Source organism: Plectropomus leopardus, chromosome 20, assembly GCF_008729295.1.
Source record: "Plectropomus leopardus isolate mb chromosome 20, YSFRI_Pleo_2.0, whole genome shotgun sequence".
In the NCBI taxonomy this organism is placed as follows: domain Eukaryota; kingdom Metazoa; phylum Chordata; class Actinopteri; order Perciformes; family Serranidae; genus Plectropomus; species Plectropomus leopardus.
This window is the reverse complement of record NC_056482.1, coordinates 9420766-9438151: the sequence shown is the minus strand read 5'-3', so window position 1 is coordinate 9438151 and position 17386 is coordinate 9420766. Positions and strand designations below refer to the sequence as shown.

General features: G+C 38.0%; 2 protein-coding genes across 4 annotated transcripts in view; both read right to left on the bottom strand.

The window, feature by feature from the left end:
• aff1 (AF4/FMR2 family, member 1) overlaps nucleotides 1-2212 on the bottom strand; it is a 54421-nt gene extending 52209 nt beyond the window's left edge. For both annotated transcript variants that reach the window (XM_042508927.1, XM_042508928.1), the window contains exon 1: nucleotides 2010-2212. In XM_042508927.1, the coding sequence (XP_042364861.1) occupies nucleotides 2010-2062 (53 nt within the window). In that variant the 5' untranslated portion in view covers nucleotides 2063-2212. The remainder of the gene's footprint in view (nucleotides 1-2009) is intronic.
• A 6675-nt stretch (nucleotides 2213-8887) lies between these two features.
• gsdf (gonadal somatic cell derived factor) lies at nucleotides 8888-16974 on the bottom strand. Of its 2 annotated transcripts, XM_042509309.1 has the most exons (6): nucleotides 16852-16974; nucleotides 12377-12723; nucleotides 11656-11813; nucleotides 11444-11527; nucleotides 11208-11338; nucleotides 8888-10576 (listed from the first exon to the last, which is right to left on the bottom strand). In XM_042509309.1, the coding sequence occupies exons 2-6, from the start codon at nucleotides 12487-12489 to the stop codon at nucleotides 10433-10435; spliced, it is 630 nt and encodes a 209-aa protein (XP_042365243.1). In that variant the 5' UTR covers nucleotides 12490-12723; nucleotides 16852-16974; the 3' UTR covers nucleotides 8888-10432. The 2 variants fall into 2 exon arrangements, with proteins under 2 accessions (XP_042365243.1, XP_042365244.1); XM_042509310.1 differs by lacking the exon at nucleotides 16852-16974 and having other exon boundaries at nucleotides 12377-12992.
• Between the last annotated feature and the right edge of the window lie 412 nt (nucleotides 16975-17386).

Genomic DNA, 17386 nt, shown 5'->3' with positions numbered 1-17386 from the left:
CTATTTGCATTCTGTATTCAAACAGGTACAAATAGGGCAAAGACATATTAAAAACCCCTCCCTGCTATGATGATGCTCTACTTCCCAAAACTAATGATGAGGGATGACACAATTCTTAACAGGGAACATAAATTTTGCGTACACGTTGCTGCCAGTGCACTCATGAGGGTGTTCGACTCTAATAGAAAACATTTCATCATATGTTGGTTGTTATAATCTGACAATGCATGTGATCATGGATTTAAGGGGACATGCATCCTAAATATTTAGAACATGCGCATTTATCCTCCCAAATAAAAACATGAAAATAGCATAGGACTTTTACTTTGACAAATTAAAGACATTTACACCATGGATTTGTGCAGAGAGGGCACAAAGAAGAGCAGAAAAATCCATTCAGTCATCAAAATACAGGAAATTAAGTGTTTGATGCTCAAAATATTCTGGTGAAGGACACCGAAAACCCCTCGTATCATGTGCCATTAAAATGACAAGCACGCCTTTGCATGTGATACTAGACAGCGTTGGTTTGCAAGCAGAGCTAATCATATAAAACCTACATTTCACTCCATATTGTCAAATATAACCTAATGTGAAATGCTTGTGCAACTGAAGGCAACAATCTAAAGCCATAATCTATTTTTATTTGCCTTTAAAACTTTAAACACTCGCTTATAATTAGTCTGCAATAAATCTTGTATCCTGCCCATCTGGCTACCCAGCAGTCTAAATAAATCTGGAGCTGGCATTTAGGTTAACAGTCTGTTGAAGCCACATGAGTGTATTAGTAAACAAGAATTGTGTTGAGCACATTTGTGCCTTAAAGTAGAAAATCAGTAGAAAGAGATTATTGTCAAGAGACTGGAAAACCTAACTGTTTAAATGTCCCTTATGCTTCATTATATTATTTATTTTACTTTTTAGTTTTGCATTATTTCATAATACATTATACGAGTGGCAAAATGCAACATGCCCTGCATGTACCTCTGAATTAGTGGTAGAAATATCATCAGCGTGGCCAATTATTGGGGTCCATATTTGGCATTTTACCTTTTATCTGTACCAGCATTTCATAGCCGATTTCATAGCCGATAAAATTAAGTAAAAAGTGCAAATAAGGTTTCAGCATGAGTGAAACTTTTACTTTACAAAACCTCAGGGAGCTATTGTAATTTGTTCTTTTTTTATTTGAATTTACACTTTACTTCATAAAATAAGTTGCTGGGAACTTGCTGTATATGATGAAAGTCTCAGTTTTGACTTAAGTGTTATTTGGTTGTTTGTGTGAGTGGGTTTTTTTCTATTATTATTATTATTGTTGTTGTTGTTGTTGTTGTTGTTGTTGTTGTGATGCACTGGTATTAGTGGGGGTGGAGAGTTGGGTTTAGAATAATTTGTCTATGACAAGAAAACGTTTTCTATTTTCTTACTTCTATGATATTTTGAATTTTAAAAAAGTTTAAAAAAAAAACAAAACATATCTCTTCTGGCCAGATTATCAAATCTTAAATTATATGTTGACTTGTGCTTCCTTCTCAGTCACCTTGTCCAGTCTTTTTTGGGGTGATGAAGACAGGATTCAAACCAGTTAAATGCCGTTATCTAACTTGTTACCAAAAATCAAGTTTATCAAAACCCGACACGGTCGTACAGTAAGTCACGTGTAAGTATAGTACTGTTTGCTTTTAAGTAATTCAGGATGTAATGGCTCGTATAAACACAGCACCCCCTTTAACCAGCTGGTGAAAATCACACCAGCCTGCTCTTTCCAGCTGATTCCACCTCTTCCTCGAACTGCTTATCAAAGCTAAAAAATTTAAAAAAAAAACATGCCATGTCACTTTTACATTACCGTCACTAAAACTACAAGCACACCGTACCCCCCGATACTTTGACAGAGTTTCAAAGTAAAACTTTACTTGTGTCTAGCTAATTAACGGTAGTCGCCCGGTCCGGCTGTGAAGCAAGCGCCCAGCTGCTAGCAGCTAGCCGCGGCTATGTCTGCCTACCTCGGCTGAGATGCCATGGTGCGCCTCTCACAACAACCAAAGTTGGTTGTCATGTGTTTCTGACAGTCCCCCAACAAGGTGTCCTTCCCGCTTGGTCACATTTTTTCGTTGTCGCTGAAGATAATTAGTTAATTTAGATGGCTGTCAGGCCGACGTTGTTTGATAGTTGTCTGCTAACCGTCTGTGTTTGGGTCCACTCTCGCTGCCTACTGGATTGTTCTACTCTATTCAGCCGTCCGGGGACCGAGTTCAGTTTTATACACTCAATGCACCACAAGCTTCTTAGGACATACCTCTAAAGCAGTCGTGTAGCTTTTCTAAGTGTAAATACAAAGTAAATATTACAAACGAGTCGATTAAAAACTGTGTTATTCCGTATTTTTTCCTCATGTCCGCAGTTTGTCCAAACTTTACACTGTTACCCCTGCGTGGCAGACATGGTACAGTCATCTGTGTTTGGATCCCACAGTCTGTTTATGAGTCCTGATGAAGTTTTAAACGGCGATTTTAAAACTCGTGCATGTTTAAAAATAATCCTAATTTCAAGTGAGTGTTGACAGCTGCACTGTAAAATCCCGTCATATTGATTTTACTTTAAAATAAATCTAGGGAACCGATTGCCTTAAAAAAAAAAAAAACAGCCTAAATATAACTATTAGTCTTAATTTATGTTAACTTGATATCTAATTGTTAAATTTACTTTCAATCTAGTTATATTTAATTGGTTTTGTGAAGTTGTTGCAACGTAAAAAATTATATGTACAATTAAATCAATCTTACTAAGTTCTAGCAACTTCAGCAAACCAAGTATGATGTGCTATATATTGCTATTCAGCTGGTTGCAAACAAATTAGTAATATTTGTGTATTCTAAAACATGTAAAACAAAAACCTCACAGATCGCCTCACTTCATCACTGGCAAAATCCTCTTTGTCATAATCAAGTTAAGTCAGACTAAATTTTGAGAAAATTTAGCAATTAACTATAAAATAACATACATTAAGATTAATAGTTATGCTTCCTTTTTTAAGGCAATCGGTTTCCAGGATTATTTTAAGTAAGATCAACTTGTCTGAGATTCCTCTCCTGAAACAAAAAGGATGGATAGATAAAGCTATTGACAGAATACAATAAAAGGTGGGAAATATGCTCCAGAGTGGCAGTAAAGGCATAAATGAGAAACACTGAAGCAATTATAATTTGGGCAAAAACATAATTAAAAAGCTTTTTGAAAATGTAATAAAATGAGCCGCAGAGGTGCTTTATTAGAGATAATTAGTATGTTTTGCATGCCTACCTGATGAAGTTACTTTTATTTTAAGTACATTTATGCTGATTTAAAAAAGGGAAAAAAAATAGAATTACAGACATTTACACCATAAACCAATGCAGAAAAGGCACAAGTTAGGGGCTCAAAAATTTCTGTGTGGGCCTCTGCATGTTGTGCTTTAACAAACACAGTGCTCACTTAATGGTAGACAATGCAGCACTAAATGGCACGCAGTAAAGTTACTAATGTACTGATATAGAAATTATTTTTAATGATTTATATATGTGAATCAAATTTGCAGAGCTATGGGACAAAAGTGAGTGTGGATCCAGCATAAAACACTTTTACATTTTAAAAAAATGGTAGCATACAAAATATCAAAGTTTTAATTTAAAATATAAAGAAAATCTTTCACACCCTTTTGTGATTGGTTGTTGATGTGATAACTTACCTTGTTCCCAATTAAAAAGGCAGGACCTCAGGAGCTGGCAGGGATTCACTCTCCTGCCCAGAAACACTGGCACGGATCATAGAGTCGTCTGACTCACTCTGCCGCCTTGGTGCCAGTTTCGGTGAGTGAGCTCAGATTTGATGACACAGAGCTCAAACCTGGCAGCGGTTGTGATGTCTCCTGTGTGTTTCAGAGCTTAGCCTGCAGCAGAAAAACACATAAATCATTAAACACACTTCGACAAGACATGTAGGATAATGACGTGCATCACAAAAGATCCAAGCAGCCAGTTGTCTGCGGACACTGGCACATGCAGGATTTAATGCAGGCCTACAGCACAGGCTGTGCAGAGAGGTCTGTTATTGGACACTCACCCTGGGTGGTTGCTCTGCTGGCTGTCTGCCAGCTCAGAAACACCAACATCATCTTGCTTCATTTAGACTTAACTGGACGCTCGAGACAGCTGAACGGACCATGAGACCTCTTAGATTGGAGCCAATATAAAGATGTAACATGATCATGATATGCAAAATACAATACAAAATAATTATTCAATACTAAAATAAAGATTTAAAAAAACATGACTTTGGTCACTTTTGGCTCACTTAAACTCATTCATGATATTCAGGTGTAATGCGAGACACCCCAGGTAACAACATGTTTTCATGCACTTTGCACAGATTTTGTGATATTTTGTTTCCATAATGTCTTCTTTTGTTGGTCCTCTTTGAGACAAATGTGTGTGTGTGTGTGTGTGTGTGTGTGTGTGTGTGTGTGTGTGTGTGTGTGTGTGGAGGGGGGGTCTGTTCTGATAATGCATGCAAAGGGGGATTATTTTATAAGATAGTGCCTAATTTGCATATTGAACTATACAATTTCAGAAAATTGACATAAAAACAAAATCTTACCACAGTGTTTCTGTCTAAACATGTATGGATTTTTCCTAAAATATATCTTTAAATGCTGTTTTCTCAAAATTTGTTTTTCTCCCACCCTGAGCCAAAAATCTCAACTTCAATAGTACTCACAAAACACTTTCCAATCTTATTTCATATTCACACACACACACACACACACACACACAAAATACTGTTCTGTAATAACAAGCGTGCCCTCCAGAGGCTGGACGGTGTGCAGGACTGCAGTTTTATACTTTTGTTACTTGAAATGATAACCAGTAGGTGGCACTCTGTTGTTTCTTGTGAGCAGAGTAGACAACCAATACACCAACAGCAGGTTAAATTTATTTTTGGAAAATGTATGTGCATTAAATGATGACCAGAACAGCACATACTGACCTAGTAGGGAAGAGCAGGGTTAGTTAAGACATTTTTTTATCAATATGAAATAACCTCCAGTTACTCACAGACTGCATGGGAAGTAATTAAATAATTTGATCCCTGAACAGATATAGGCATCTGTTAACAATTGATCAAGTATTTTTATAACCTAACCCAAACTGGAAAGGCACAGTTTTGTAAAATGTACAATGAGTGCATTTTCCCAAATGTCTGCTATCCGTGGGACAGATGTATAGCAGGTTGGGACACATTGATTTGTGCAAAAAAAAGTATAATAAAATCAAATCATTTACAGACAAAAAATTGCAGTCTAAATTTGAACACTGTATATTTACCATGTCACACATTACATTAAAAAAAGAAAAAGAGTATTTCAGTATCAGCTCAATGTAGTTAACATAGCCTATAGATTTATGCAAGTTATTGAGTTAAAGAAAAAGAAAAACTGCCCAGGGTTGAAATGTGGGCCAATATGAAGTTCATACAGTTAAGTAGAATGAATATTTTACTTAAACTGTTCAGATTTCAAAACTGTGAATAAAAACGTGAGGAACTATTCAAAAGTTTCCACTCTGAGATTGAAAGTGAAAAAGGTGAATGACATAAGTATAGCTGTTTTTTTAACTAGCTAAAATGGTTTTGTCCCATCTGTCACCTTGTCCAAACTGGCCCCGTTCTCCCCTACAGATGTGCACGGTAACCAGATAAACAAAGAGATGATGCACACTGCACATATAGTGGTATATATGGACTGGTGATATACCTCCAAAAATCTCAGCATAATTAGTCCAAACTAATCTGTTTACATTTTGTGTAGGTGCGTATTCTTATTTAGTTTGCAGTAAATTGTAATAGGATTTGGGTTTTCAGTTGTGGTTTCTCATTCTACATCAGGTTACAATTATATCTTCAAATGTGTCTCAACAGTCAAACAGAAAAACACAATAAACATGTGAATGACAAAGGAGAACAAAATGATTCAGTAGTGCCAGAGACACTTACAACCATTAACATTTCATATTAACATTCTTCATTTAACAGAGAACTTTAACATCACTCTAACTGACTTTAAATCCTGCAGATTAGCCATAACGTCTCGCAGATTTACAATAAACGTCTCTTAGTACCCCACAAAGCTCGCTCCAAACACACAAATTGATCCACTTCTGCATATATGATCACGCACCATCAAATAGCCTTAACAACTAAAAACAGGACACAAAATGTTTCGAGTCACATAAATCAGATCTAAAGACAGATCATTTATTCTGATTCTAAAATGTCTTTATAAAACAGAAAAACAAATCATAAGTTGAAAATGAAAGAATATTTATATACTGTATCATTTTTTTTTTTTTTTACAATATCCTGTTAGCTTAACCTGGTATGTTAATGAATGGCAATTTGCAGTAATGGTGCAGAAACTCCCTGCTAATATTTAGTTTGGCAATTAAAGTATCTGTAGAGAATCAGTATCAACACAGATATATAATTTAAGAAATTGTGGTAAGTAAATACAGTAAATGAAAATGTGTCTTGTCAAAAGGAATCTACAACAGAAGCACTTAAACTGAACTCTATAAAACTCTACAAGACAGTAGAGACATTTGCAAGCAAGCATATTGTTCATGATAACAACCTTAAAAAATAAAAACTCCATAGTGATGGTCAGTGATCCTTATAGATTATACGATGGTGGAATGTAACTAAATACATTTACTCTTAATACTGTACTTAAGCACAAATTTCAGGAACTTGTACTTTACTTGAGTATTTCAATTTTATGACACATAACTTCTCAAGAGGGAAATATTGTGCGTTTTATTCCACTACATTTGTCTGACAGCCATAGTCACCAGTAGCTTTAGAAATAGCTTATAAAATATGACGCCTTAGTACAGGATTTTATACAACAGTGTATACAATAAGAGCAGAATTGATGAAATTGGAAACTATTTTCATAATCACTGAAGTATTTCTTAAGTAAAACTAACATTTCCATCTTTTCTTTCATATATTTGAAATATATATATATATATATATATATATGTGTGTATATGTGTGTGTGTGTTTTCTGATTTTTTTGTTTTATGTAAAAATGTTTTAGTCTAGCTTCAAAATTGTGAGGATTTTGTGTTTTAATTATTTTCATAATTTTGATTTATTCGTGATTTTTTTTTATTTTGTTCTATCAGCTGGACAAAACAAGCATCGTTAAGGTGGTTTATTTTGAGCTCTGAGAACTTCTGACGTAATTTTTATACTGCTTTACAAACCAAACAATCTATCAATTAATTGTTAAAATAATCACCATATGCAGCATCATGTAAAATAGTTCAAAATCAGCTAACCACAACAGTTAAATGCTGCTTACACATTAAATCAGGAGTAAAATACATAGATTTATACTAGTATAACATTTACAGGGCTCACCTCTCTGCATTGAGTACTTTTACTTTTACATTTTTAAATACATTTTTCTGATTATACTCACAAGTAAAAATGTAAATCCAGGAGTATTTTTACAGTGCAGTATCAGTACTTTTACTGAAGTAAAAGATCTGAATACTTCTCCATCACTGAGCTTTTATCTGCCACCTTCCTGGTTGGACTGATTTGGCTTCCTCTGCCAGAAGGTGACCAGGAAAGGAGGACATTTTAGAACATTGTCCCCCAGGACGTGCTCCTGAGTGACAACCTGTACACAGAATGTCGTCCCCACCCTCTCTGTGCTGAAGTGCGATGTGACGTCATAGCGGAGGCCACAGTTGTCTGCGATTGTTATAGGGTTGTTGTGTGCGAGCAGTGTGGTGGCAGTGGGTGCAGTGGCTTTGACTTCCAGCAGCTCATGTCCAACTTTAGAGATATCCACAGGCAGGACAACATAAGCACGCAGAAAGCTCTCTCCAATGGTGCACTTGAGCTCTGTTGACCAACAGTATTCCCCGAGGTCTCCTATGAAGAAAGAAAAAAAAATTAATTAGGTTCAATACACAACAGATTTTATGAGCACATGAGTGCTGGACTGACATATAGAGAACCACTTGCACTGCTGATATCTGTCTCAACATTTATATCATTTTTATAATAGAGCTCCAAATGTGACTGAGAGGCTCCTTACCTTCTGTGGAATCTGTAAGCCGTATATTATGATTGTCCTGCAGTTGTAATTTCTTGATGTATGTCATCCCAGTGCACTCCATCAAACAGTCTGTTAGATGTGTCGCTGACACATGACCGGGGACCGGCTGCAGCAACGATTCCTTCTCTGAACACTCAAATGCCCCTACAGCCAGCAGAAGCGGGGACAGTGTGCGAAAAAACACCCACACAGTGAAATATCTTGACATTCTGTCCAGTATCAATAAAGCATCAAATTGCTGGCAATATTGAGCTGCTGGCCCAGATCTCGCTGTCCTCTTTGCAGAGTAATTGTTTTGCTGCACTCCAGGATCAATATCTTGCTTGCACAACTTGACAGTAAGTTGAGACTCCACTGCAGCCGAGAAAAGACTTACAAAAGTCCAGAGTACAAATGCATGCACAGCAGCTGAAAACGATGAAAAAGAAGTGCGCAACTTGTTGCTCTTCCCCTAACCAGCGTCTGATTTCCTGGAGAGCAGTGCCAACATTTCTCCCTCTACTGTTTTCCTCCCTCTAAACATGTAAGTGTCTGACAGGCACGACAGGTTGGCATGAGGGACAGATTTAACAAATCAAAGTTCAAGAATCATCTAGTCTATAATAAAGGTTGCCAGGGAAAACTGTTGTCAGGGCAAAAAAAACCAAACTGTTGATTTCAAACATCTTTATTCAATAATTGTGAGGAAAAAAATCAAGAAATTGGTACAAATGATTTAGACATCACAGCTGTATTATCAGCAAGACAAAACATGTTTCGACAGAGCTGAATGTGTTTATTGACTTGAGGTAATAAGTCAATAATAAGTATACTTTTACGAAATAATTGCTTGAAAAAGTGAATGGTGAGGTAACTTTGTAAAGTCAGTGGAAGCATACAACAAAATGACACACTGAGAACTTTTACTAATCATGAGAAGTGCTCATGATATGAGGATATAATTAAGGACTCGGCTATTAAAAAATGTAAATAAATGTAGATAAAAGCACACATTATGTAAATCAAACAAAAACCTGAAGGTTATTAAAAAAAAGAACAGACAACGAAATGCTCTTAACCTAATATAAAAAGTAATGATATTAATATTAAAATGAAACAATCAACTGGCCATTTTTTGTTTAAAATCACAATTTAGACATGATTTAATTAGGATTATATTATATGCCAGGCTTTGAGCTTTAATTCAATTAAATTAGTGGCCAAAGTAACACATCGCATCAGAGCACAAACATTTTCTTGAGAAAGTACTATGAATTTTTTAGATTTACACCTCATTGTAATTTAGATACAATCCAGATTTGTTCATTAAAGTTACAACTTTGGTGCGTTTCAGGGCAACATTGTTATCTTTTCTACCTGTTGAAACATGAAAATGGAGCACGGCCAATGGACATTCTTGGAAGAGTACAGCACAGATTGATGTTAACACTTGATACTAAGTTTCAGGTGCAGGGAGCTGAGCTGGTGAACACAATCTTCTTCTACTGCTCGTCCGGCCAAAAACTTTTGACCCTCAACACGGCAATCATATACTTCATTTCTAATTATTAGATTTAATTTTTAAGTATATTAAACAAAACAATTGTTTTTCATTTTTTTCATTTGACCATGTTTTCTTCTTGCCCAAAACAGAAAACAGTCATTTCACAGATCAGTGAGGAGACAACTGGCCTGTGTGAGGATTTGGCTCTGCCCTGTCTCACATTTTTTGGAGGGAACACTAAGTAACAGTTAGTAGCTTTAAATAGAGCTACGTACTCATGAGACTTATTTAAAGATCAACTGACCCCCTTTATTAGAGTGTCAGCTGCACTTTACTTCCAGCCCTTGGTGCAACACCAATACTTGGATTAAAATTGATTTGTTATGTTCCAGTATTATCTATCCAAGTTTAATTTTGGTTGCTGCTATTTACACACAATAGTATGCAAATGTAGATTCTAATTTCAGGTCAGTTATTACTTCAGTGGTAAAACGGATGAGGGGATTTATCTAGAACTCATGATCAGTTTTGTGTTTGGCGTCCTCAGTAGATCTGTGCTGGCACATTTTGGTTAGAAAGGACAAACAAATTTTAGTTTTTGGAGAGACTTTGCTTTGGTTCCCATGCTCAGTGTTGAATACACACTGTGAGGATCGAAGATAAGTATTGTGAGAGAAGATAGGCCTGCATATAAAGTTTTATCCAGCTTTTCTGTGTTTTATGCGTTTGTGTGCATGTGCCAGGTGGCTCACATACTCAGGACCGTAAAACAAACTTTACTCTGTGCCGGGCTGCTGGAAGGTGTCAGGCCCACAGCCGCAGCTGCGGATAAGCTGCACGGAGGACATGACAAGGGTAGCGAATTCATCCACATAGAGAACAGGCACCATTTCCTGGGAGGTGGGCTGGCAACAGGACACCTGGAGAGGAACACAGAAATGTAGAAATGTATACAGACAGCAAAAAAGGAAATGCAAACATTTGTTGCATGCTATTGTGGAAAGTAAAAACACAATTACCAATGCTGCCTTTCAAAATATTGTTTTTAAAAGTTGCAGGAATATTTTTAAAAAAAAGCGTATATAAGATTACAATAAGATGTTATGCCACTGCCTGTGTCCACATCTGCTGCCAAACTGCACTCATTTCTGATCGACCAACATTGGGGAGTGCCTCAGCTTGTATTTGGTACATTTGTGTTGGCAGAGGGTAAAAATCAGCTTATCTATTGGCAGTTGTTTCACCTCCAGATTACATCAAAGGACACTCTGTGCTGCTCGTAGCTCCAAGACACTAAAACTTTGGCACCGCAATGGAATGTAAATAAGTTGTAAGAGAGTAATATGTGTGATTGAGTATTACTATTTTATGCAACTTTGTACTTCTATTATATTCGAGGTAGAAGTCTGTTTCACTGCATCATTTCTTCATGGGGATTTTCCCATATAGGAATTAGTTGCATTTTGGGAGGAAAAGTACTACATCATCAAAATTGTAAATGCTGGTTTGCAAGCACTCATTTCACAACTCAAATGTCTTTGAAGATTATACCTGTGAGTCAGCATCTTGGATGTTGGTGTGGGATGATGGACACTGCACAGTGTTCAGTTCGGGGTTGCAGAGTGCACACTGAACAATGGTAAGGCTGGCAGGGTGGATCACCCAGCTGTCCCATCCTAGATCTGGAAAACATAGGATGGATACAACATGCACGCATGTATTACTACATTTCTTCATGTTGATTTGTATACACACACTAACCAACATGCACACACATTGTTGCGTACCTTTCATAAAGATCTCAGAGGCCATGGAGCAGCACTTCAGGTTTGTTCCGTTTCCAGCATCAGGTGACACAGACACTGCTGGAACTGGAAGGACATAAAAAAAAAAGACACTTTAGGCTGGGTGCAACTTTAAGAAGGCCACTGACGATAAACTCAGGCTGGAAAAATGTTGGGATCTGCAGTAGTTTATTGGAATTTTGGGCTCCAGTTACCTGCAGTGTCCTTGGCTCTATGAGCAAGGGTGCTGAAAGTGTGCCTCCATTGCTCTCTGACTCCGTCCAGCCCACCAGCAGGCAGCTGGGGCTCAGTCTGCAGGTTGAGAGCCCCGAGAAGACCTTTCCTGATGGACTGCAATGACCTGCCCTGACACCTGAAGATCACATATCACTCATGTTATTTAAATGGTGCACAATAATTAACAAAGATAAAAAAACAAACAGAGGAAATACTGGACATTTCACAAAAATGCATGTTATTTTTGTGCATTATAAAGTGCATTAGTTGGTGGCTGCACATGCCAGATACACACACACACGCTCTTTCGATGAACTCTAAAAGCACTTTCCAGATGTTTGGCTAAACTGGGAGAACTCTTGCGTTGAAGGATTGATTACACTGCTGAAGTTTAAACAGAACAGTGTGTCACATGTCTGCACAACAATAAAAGTAAACGGTCGAAGCGACCCAGAATCTATCACCCATTTGAAAAGGCCTCAGCACGCAAACATTTCGTGATATGCCATCTGATGGGCAAGTCCGGAGGACTGTCTAGTCTAATTTTACCCTCTGTGGCCTCACAACATGTTTCATAATTCTTTGGACAAGTTTGAGGAGAATAGTTTGAAATGTTCCCTGCAGAGAACTGGCGCAACTAGCAAAAGGACACCAATATAAGTTAACACAAAAAGTTGGATGGACAAGTTAGATACTGACCTGTGATGGTAAACCGGAGAGGCTGCAGGTTCCTCCTTGGATGGCTGCAAGACAAATGCAATCACCATTGAAGAGCCCAGAAGCATCATCATGACAAGGAGTGCAAAGGACATGGTGCTTGAGCCGAACGGTCGATCTAGAGATCAACTGCTTTCGGAGTCAGGATATCAGTGGTCTAAAGGCTGTGGTTGGTTGGTTGGTTCTGTGCGTCTGGTTCGAGGAGGAGATAGGAGTGACCAGACAGTGATGCTGCGCTAGGTATTGTTTTCCAGGGCCTGGGAAACTGGGTTTTTATCTTCTTGTACCCCAGGTTGGCCTTGAGATACTTTACATTGTTGTCATGTCCTCTGTTGTGTGTGAAAGAGTGCAAGGAGGATGATCCAGGAGAGAGAGGAAGAGAGACAAACAGATAGGAATGAGATGGGGGAGGGAGGCCGAAAAAAGGGAAAAGGTATATACTGTTCCACATTACGACATGCATTGTTTCAGTTTCTAGCTGTGATTAGTTTCACATCTGGTGAAAAGCAGGACAGACAAGACAAGACTTAATAGATGAATCATAAGACACTTGCCTCTGTAAAAGTCAACAATGTAAATTATTTCTGTTGTCTGTGTGCAGCATGCTAATGTCATTTTTTTCAGTGCATTTTGGGAAAATATTACTATAACTCTTAACACAGTAATACCCAGGTAGCCAAAATAACCTGGCCCCGCATCAGCCTGAACTCAGCATGCTGGAAGAAATAAGTCAGGCTGCATCTGATTGCCCTGAGTCGGCTGAGAGTCCGGATGAATGATGCCCCAGAATCGGATCGAATTAACTGGCCCAGTACCAGCTGTCGACACTACCATTACTGGGCTGTTATCAAAAATGACCTGGCCCAGCACTGGCCCAAAGTTGGGCTGCATCTGATTGCCTGACTCAGTTTAGATTTGGGATTATTGACGTCCCAGAATTGGGCCAAATAAACTGTTCCAGTACTGACTGCCGACACTGCCATTACTGGGCTGTGATCAAAAATGACCTGGGCCAGCATCAGCCCGAAATAAGTTGGGACGATCTGGTTACCTGAATCAACAAACTGGCCCAATTCCGGCATCCGACATTGCAGTCACTGGGCTGTTATTAAAAATGACATGGCCCGGCATCTGCGTCAACTTGGCAGTCTGGAAGAAATAACTTGGGCTGCATCCGGTTGCCTTACTTGGCTGAAACTCAGGAAAAACGATGCCCCATAATAGAGCCAAATACACTGGCCTGGTTTTGACCCACAACACTGCCATCACTGGGCTGTTATAAAAGACGGCCTGGCCCAGCATTGGCCCACACTTGGCACACTGGAAGACACAAGTCGGGCCACATACGGTTGCCCAGCCTGGCTGAGTACTTTCTTTTTTCTTCCAAAAAATACGTCCCAATTCTGGCTGCCGACATTTCAGTCAGTGGGCTTTTATCAAACATTGTCTGACCCAGCACTGGCCCAAACTTGGCATGCTGAAGATACAAGTCAGGCGGCATCTGGTTGCCTGATTCAGCTGAGACTCAGGAGAAATGACGCCTCAAAATTGCACCAAAACAACCTGTCGTGATCCTGAATGCCCAGGCTGCCATCACTGGGTATTAACTGTCGGTGAAAAACAACCACACACCTCCATCTTTAAATGAAAGTCTGATGATTTTGTCTGCGAGTGGCCTATGACGAAAGAGGAGCATACTTTTGAATGGATTTTTTGGAAAGATAAGCCATGAGCTAAATGACACACCAATAAATAGAAACACACAGATACACACCACCATTTTTTGCCACGTCTCCTGTCATAACTCATAAACTGACTTATGTAGGGAGGCATTGTTGGACTAATGACAGGTTTTTGAGAGGTTTTGTGTGTGTGTGTGTGTGTGTGTGTGTGTGTGTGTGTGTGAGCTGCAGCTATGCTATGTTTTTAGTGATTTAGTCAGACAATAGAAAAGCCTGCTCTGTCCTGTTATTGTGTCTATCTGCTGGCCAATTTTTTTATCCTCTGCACTAACGGTGCCCTCTCCTCTCCTAAGGGTCACCGCAAACTTTCCCATGTAGCCATGGATATCAAACCATAATTCATCAACAGTGCCACAGGGCTCTTGGTACAAGTTGATACGAGACTTGGCAATACTTTCTTTTCCAGCCATTATAAAATGACTGGAAGGCTTTGAAATGAAGTCAAAGTTCCTTACTGCTGCTCAGCATGTATAAATAATACAAATCTGAGATACAGACCTGCAGGAAATTAAACAGAATTTATATTTCAATTTTTAAGCATTAACCTGGTTAAGCCCACTGAGACATTTAAAGTTGAAAAAAAGATTGAACAAATGTCTATCATGCATCTATTTGTCTTCAGAAATTTAGATTTATTTGTCTTTAAACATTTCGATTTTAGTTATTTAAGGTTGAAAACCTAAAGTTTAGTAGAGTCTGTGTATATGGCAAAAAATAATGATGCAAATGTAGGGGGTATGCAGTACTTGTACAGGTTTTTAAAGTTTTTTTAAAAAATATATTTAATGATTACTTTAAAATATGGTCTAAATCTGGGCTATGTGTAGCAGATAAATCCTTATCTATAAGAGGACTAAAGCTTGTAGATGGTGTTTAAATGACATCTGTTGGTCAGTGGGAGAATTCACCCTTTCCAATTTACTATTTTTTGGCACTTTATTGAAGAATATTTGGATGCACAGCAGTTTGTAAAGAGAAAGCTTTCCATTTACCTTTGCATATGGGCTGTCATCAGTTTCTAATCTGACTCCTATTTTTTAGCCATTAAAATCAGAAATAACTGCCTAATAAACATGATAACAACATTAGTCCCCTGCAGTTATCATCCAAGGACAGGATCCGGAGGGAAAGAAATGTATCACAAAGCAATATCGAGTACTGTAGGTAACGCCGATATCTGAGAGCCCGCAGCAAATAAGCCTGGCAGTGTTGGCAGCGTTAGCTGTTGCGTTTGCCAGCGAGGGTCAAAGGCATGCAAGGAATGGTAACTTCAAGTCCTCAGGTGCCCTCTCCTCTCCTCAGGGTCACAGCAATCTTTCCCATGTATCCCAAAATACACAGTTTATCTGCTGCAGAGGATATCAAATCATAATTCATCAACAGCCACAGGAATTCTTGGTACAAGCTGATACAAGACTTGGCAATGTTTTCTTTTGCAGCTAATAAAACATGACTGGATTAATCAAAAGTGAAGCTTATGTTCCTCCGCTATATGTTTGCACATCTGTTTCTTATAACTTGGAAATTTAAACCTCTTTTGGGGTGGGGGCTTAAAATATGCCCACTTGTTGTTTTTTCACTATATACTGTGTTATTTTTTTGTGCATTTTTAAATTGTGCATGAATAAAAAATCAAAATTGAAATTTAACACATAAAATAATTAATTGCAGCCACATCAATGTTGCAACAGCTGGTAATGTGTATGTTTGTGTGTGTGTGTGTGTTACATGGTAGCAAAACCACCTCAGATAGCGTTTTGAGTATTTTGCCAGGTGTTCTCATGTATGTCTGTTTGAGTTTTGCTTATAACAGAACTTTTGCAGAGTGTAGTTTTGCTACTTTTACTTAACTAAATGATCTGAATATGTCTTGCATCACTATCAAATCATTTGTCACCCCATTGCACTGTGTCCTTGGTAACATCCCAAACTGGGCATCATAACACAAATATGTACTATAATCTTACATAAGATGTTCTGCAGGTCTCAACAACACTGTGAAGATCTCAGATCTTAAATGACGGTCAGGTCTCAACTTCTCAGTGCTAGAAAAATTTCAGAGACGACAAACCATAACTCAGCAGAATTCAATAGTGCACATGCACATAGTCAGGGTCCAACTTTAAAATTGGATATTAAAGGTCCAGTGTGCAGAGAGCAACATACGTAATATTTATCACTGTTTTCTTTAGTTTATAATCACTAAATATAATAATTGTGTTTTCGTTACCTTAGAATGAGCCATTTATATCTACATACGGACCAAGGCTGCTATGTTGTTTCTACAGTAGCCTAGAATGGCCAAACCAGCTCTATAGGCAACGGATATCTGGGTTTTAGGACTCATTACTGAGGTTCTCTCTACATATGTATAGGTGTGTATGAGTTTATTTACAAGCAGGTGTATGCGTATTTGCAAGTGTATCTCCAGTACATGTAGAGTACATGAATAACCTTTCAACCCAACACCTTTACTTTTTCTTAAATTTTATGTATGTCTTCTTATTCATTTTACTGTTTTGTTTCTATTTTTTTCTCTTTTATCTTTATTCACACTAATTCTGTTTGTATAGCCTATAAAGTAATTGGATAAATGTGGTATTTTCATTTAAATTGTTGACAAATATATATATATATACATACACTGTCAGCAGCATCCTAACACAGACGCACACACACACACACACACACACACACACACACACACACATATACCTGAGGTCACTTCGGGACACAGTAGCTTTTGATCTCCGATAACTACGCATGAATGAGCAGAGTCCTTGAGTATCAGACGTCTCCCACCACTTCCCTCTGGTAGTACTCGCTGGGAGTCACACCACTGACAGCTGCTCCTGGCTGCGATCACAAAGAGGCTTTATGAACAGATGAAAGACTGTCAAAGAGGCAAGATCCAGATGTTCTTCAAACAGACAACACAGAGGACAATCTGGACACGTGTTTCAACAGACGTTATCAAAAAAGTTACAGGATTTCATGAAGCAAGATAGAGAAGCTACACTAACAGACTTTCACCTGTGGGAATATTACTATAGAGAAATGATTTCAAAATGTCTGCACAAAAAGTCTAAAACAAGATTACTGCAGACAGAAAGAACACAAACTGTAACAATGTTATACAATCCATAGTAAACTCATTTTTACAACACCTTTGGTGTAAGTATGGTTTATGTAATCTCATCATTTTCACATTTGTACCTGCTGTTGTTTCATTAATATTATATAATTTTAT

Excerpts from the sequence above, each read along its gene's own strand:
- gsdf (XM_042509309.1), bottom strand. The coding sequence starts at position 12,489 with ATGTCCTTTGCACTCCTTGTCATGATGATGCTTCTGGGCTCTTCAATG. Across the intron at positions 11,528-11,655 it reads TAGAGCCAAGGACACTGCAG|TTCCAGCAGTGTCTGTGTCA; the intron begins GTAACTGGAGCC and ends ATGTCCTTCCAG. Across the intron at positions 10,577-11,207 it reads TCCAAGATGCTGACTCACAG|GTGTCCTGTTGCCAGCCCAC; the intron begins GTATAATCTTCA and ends GTTCCTCTCCAG.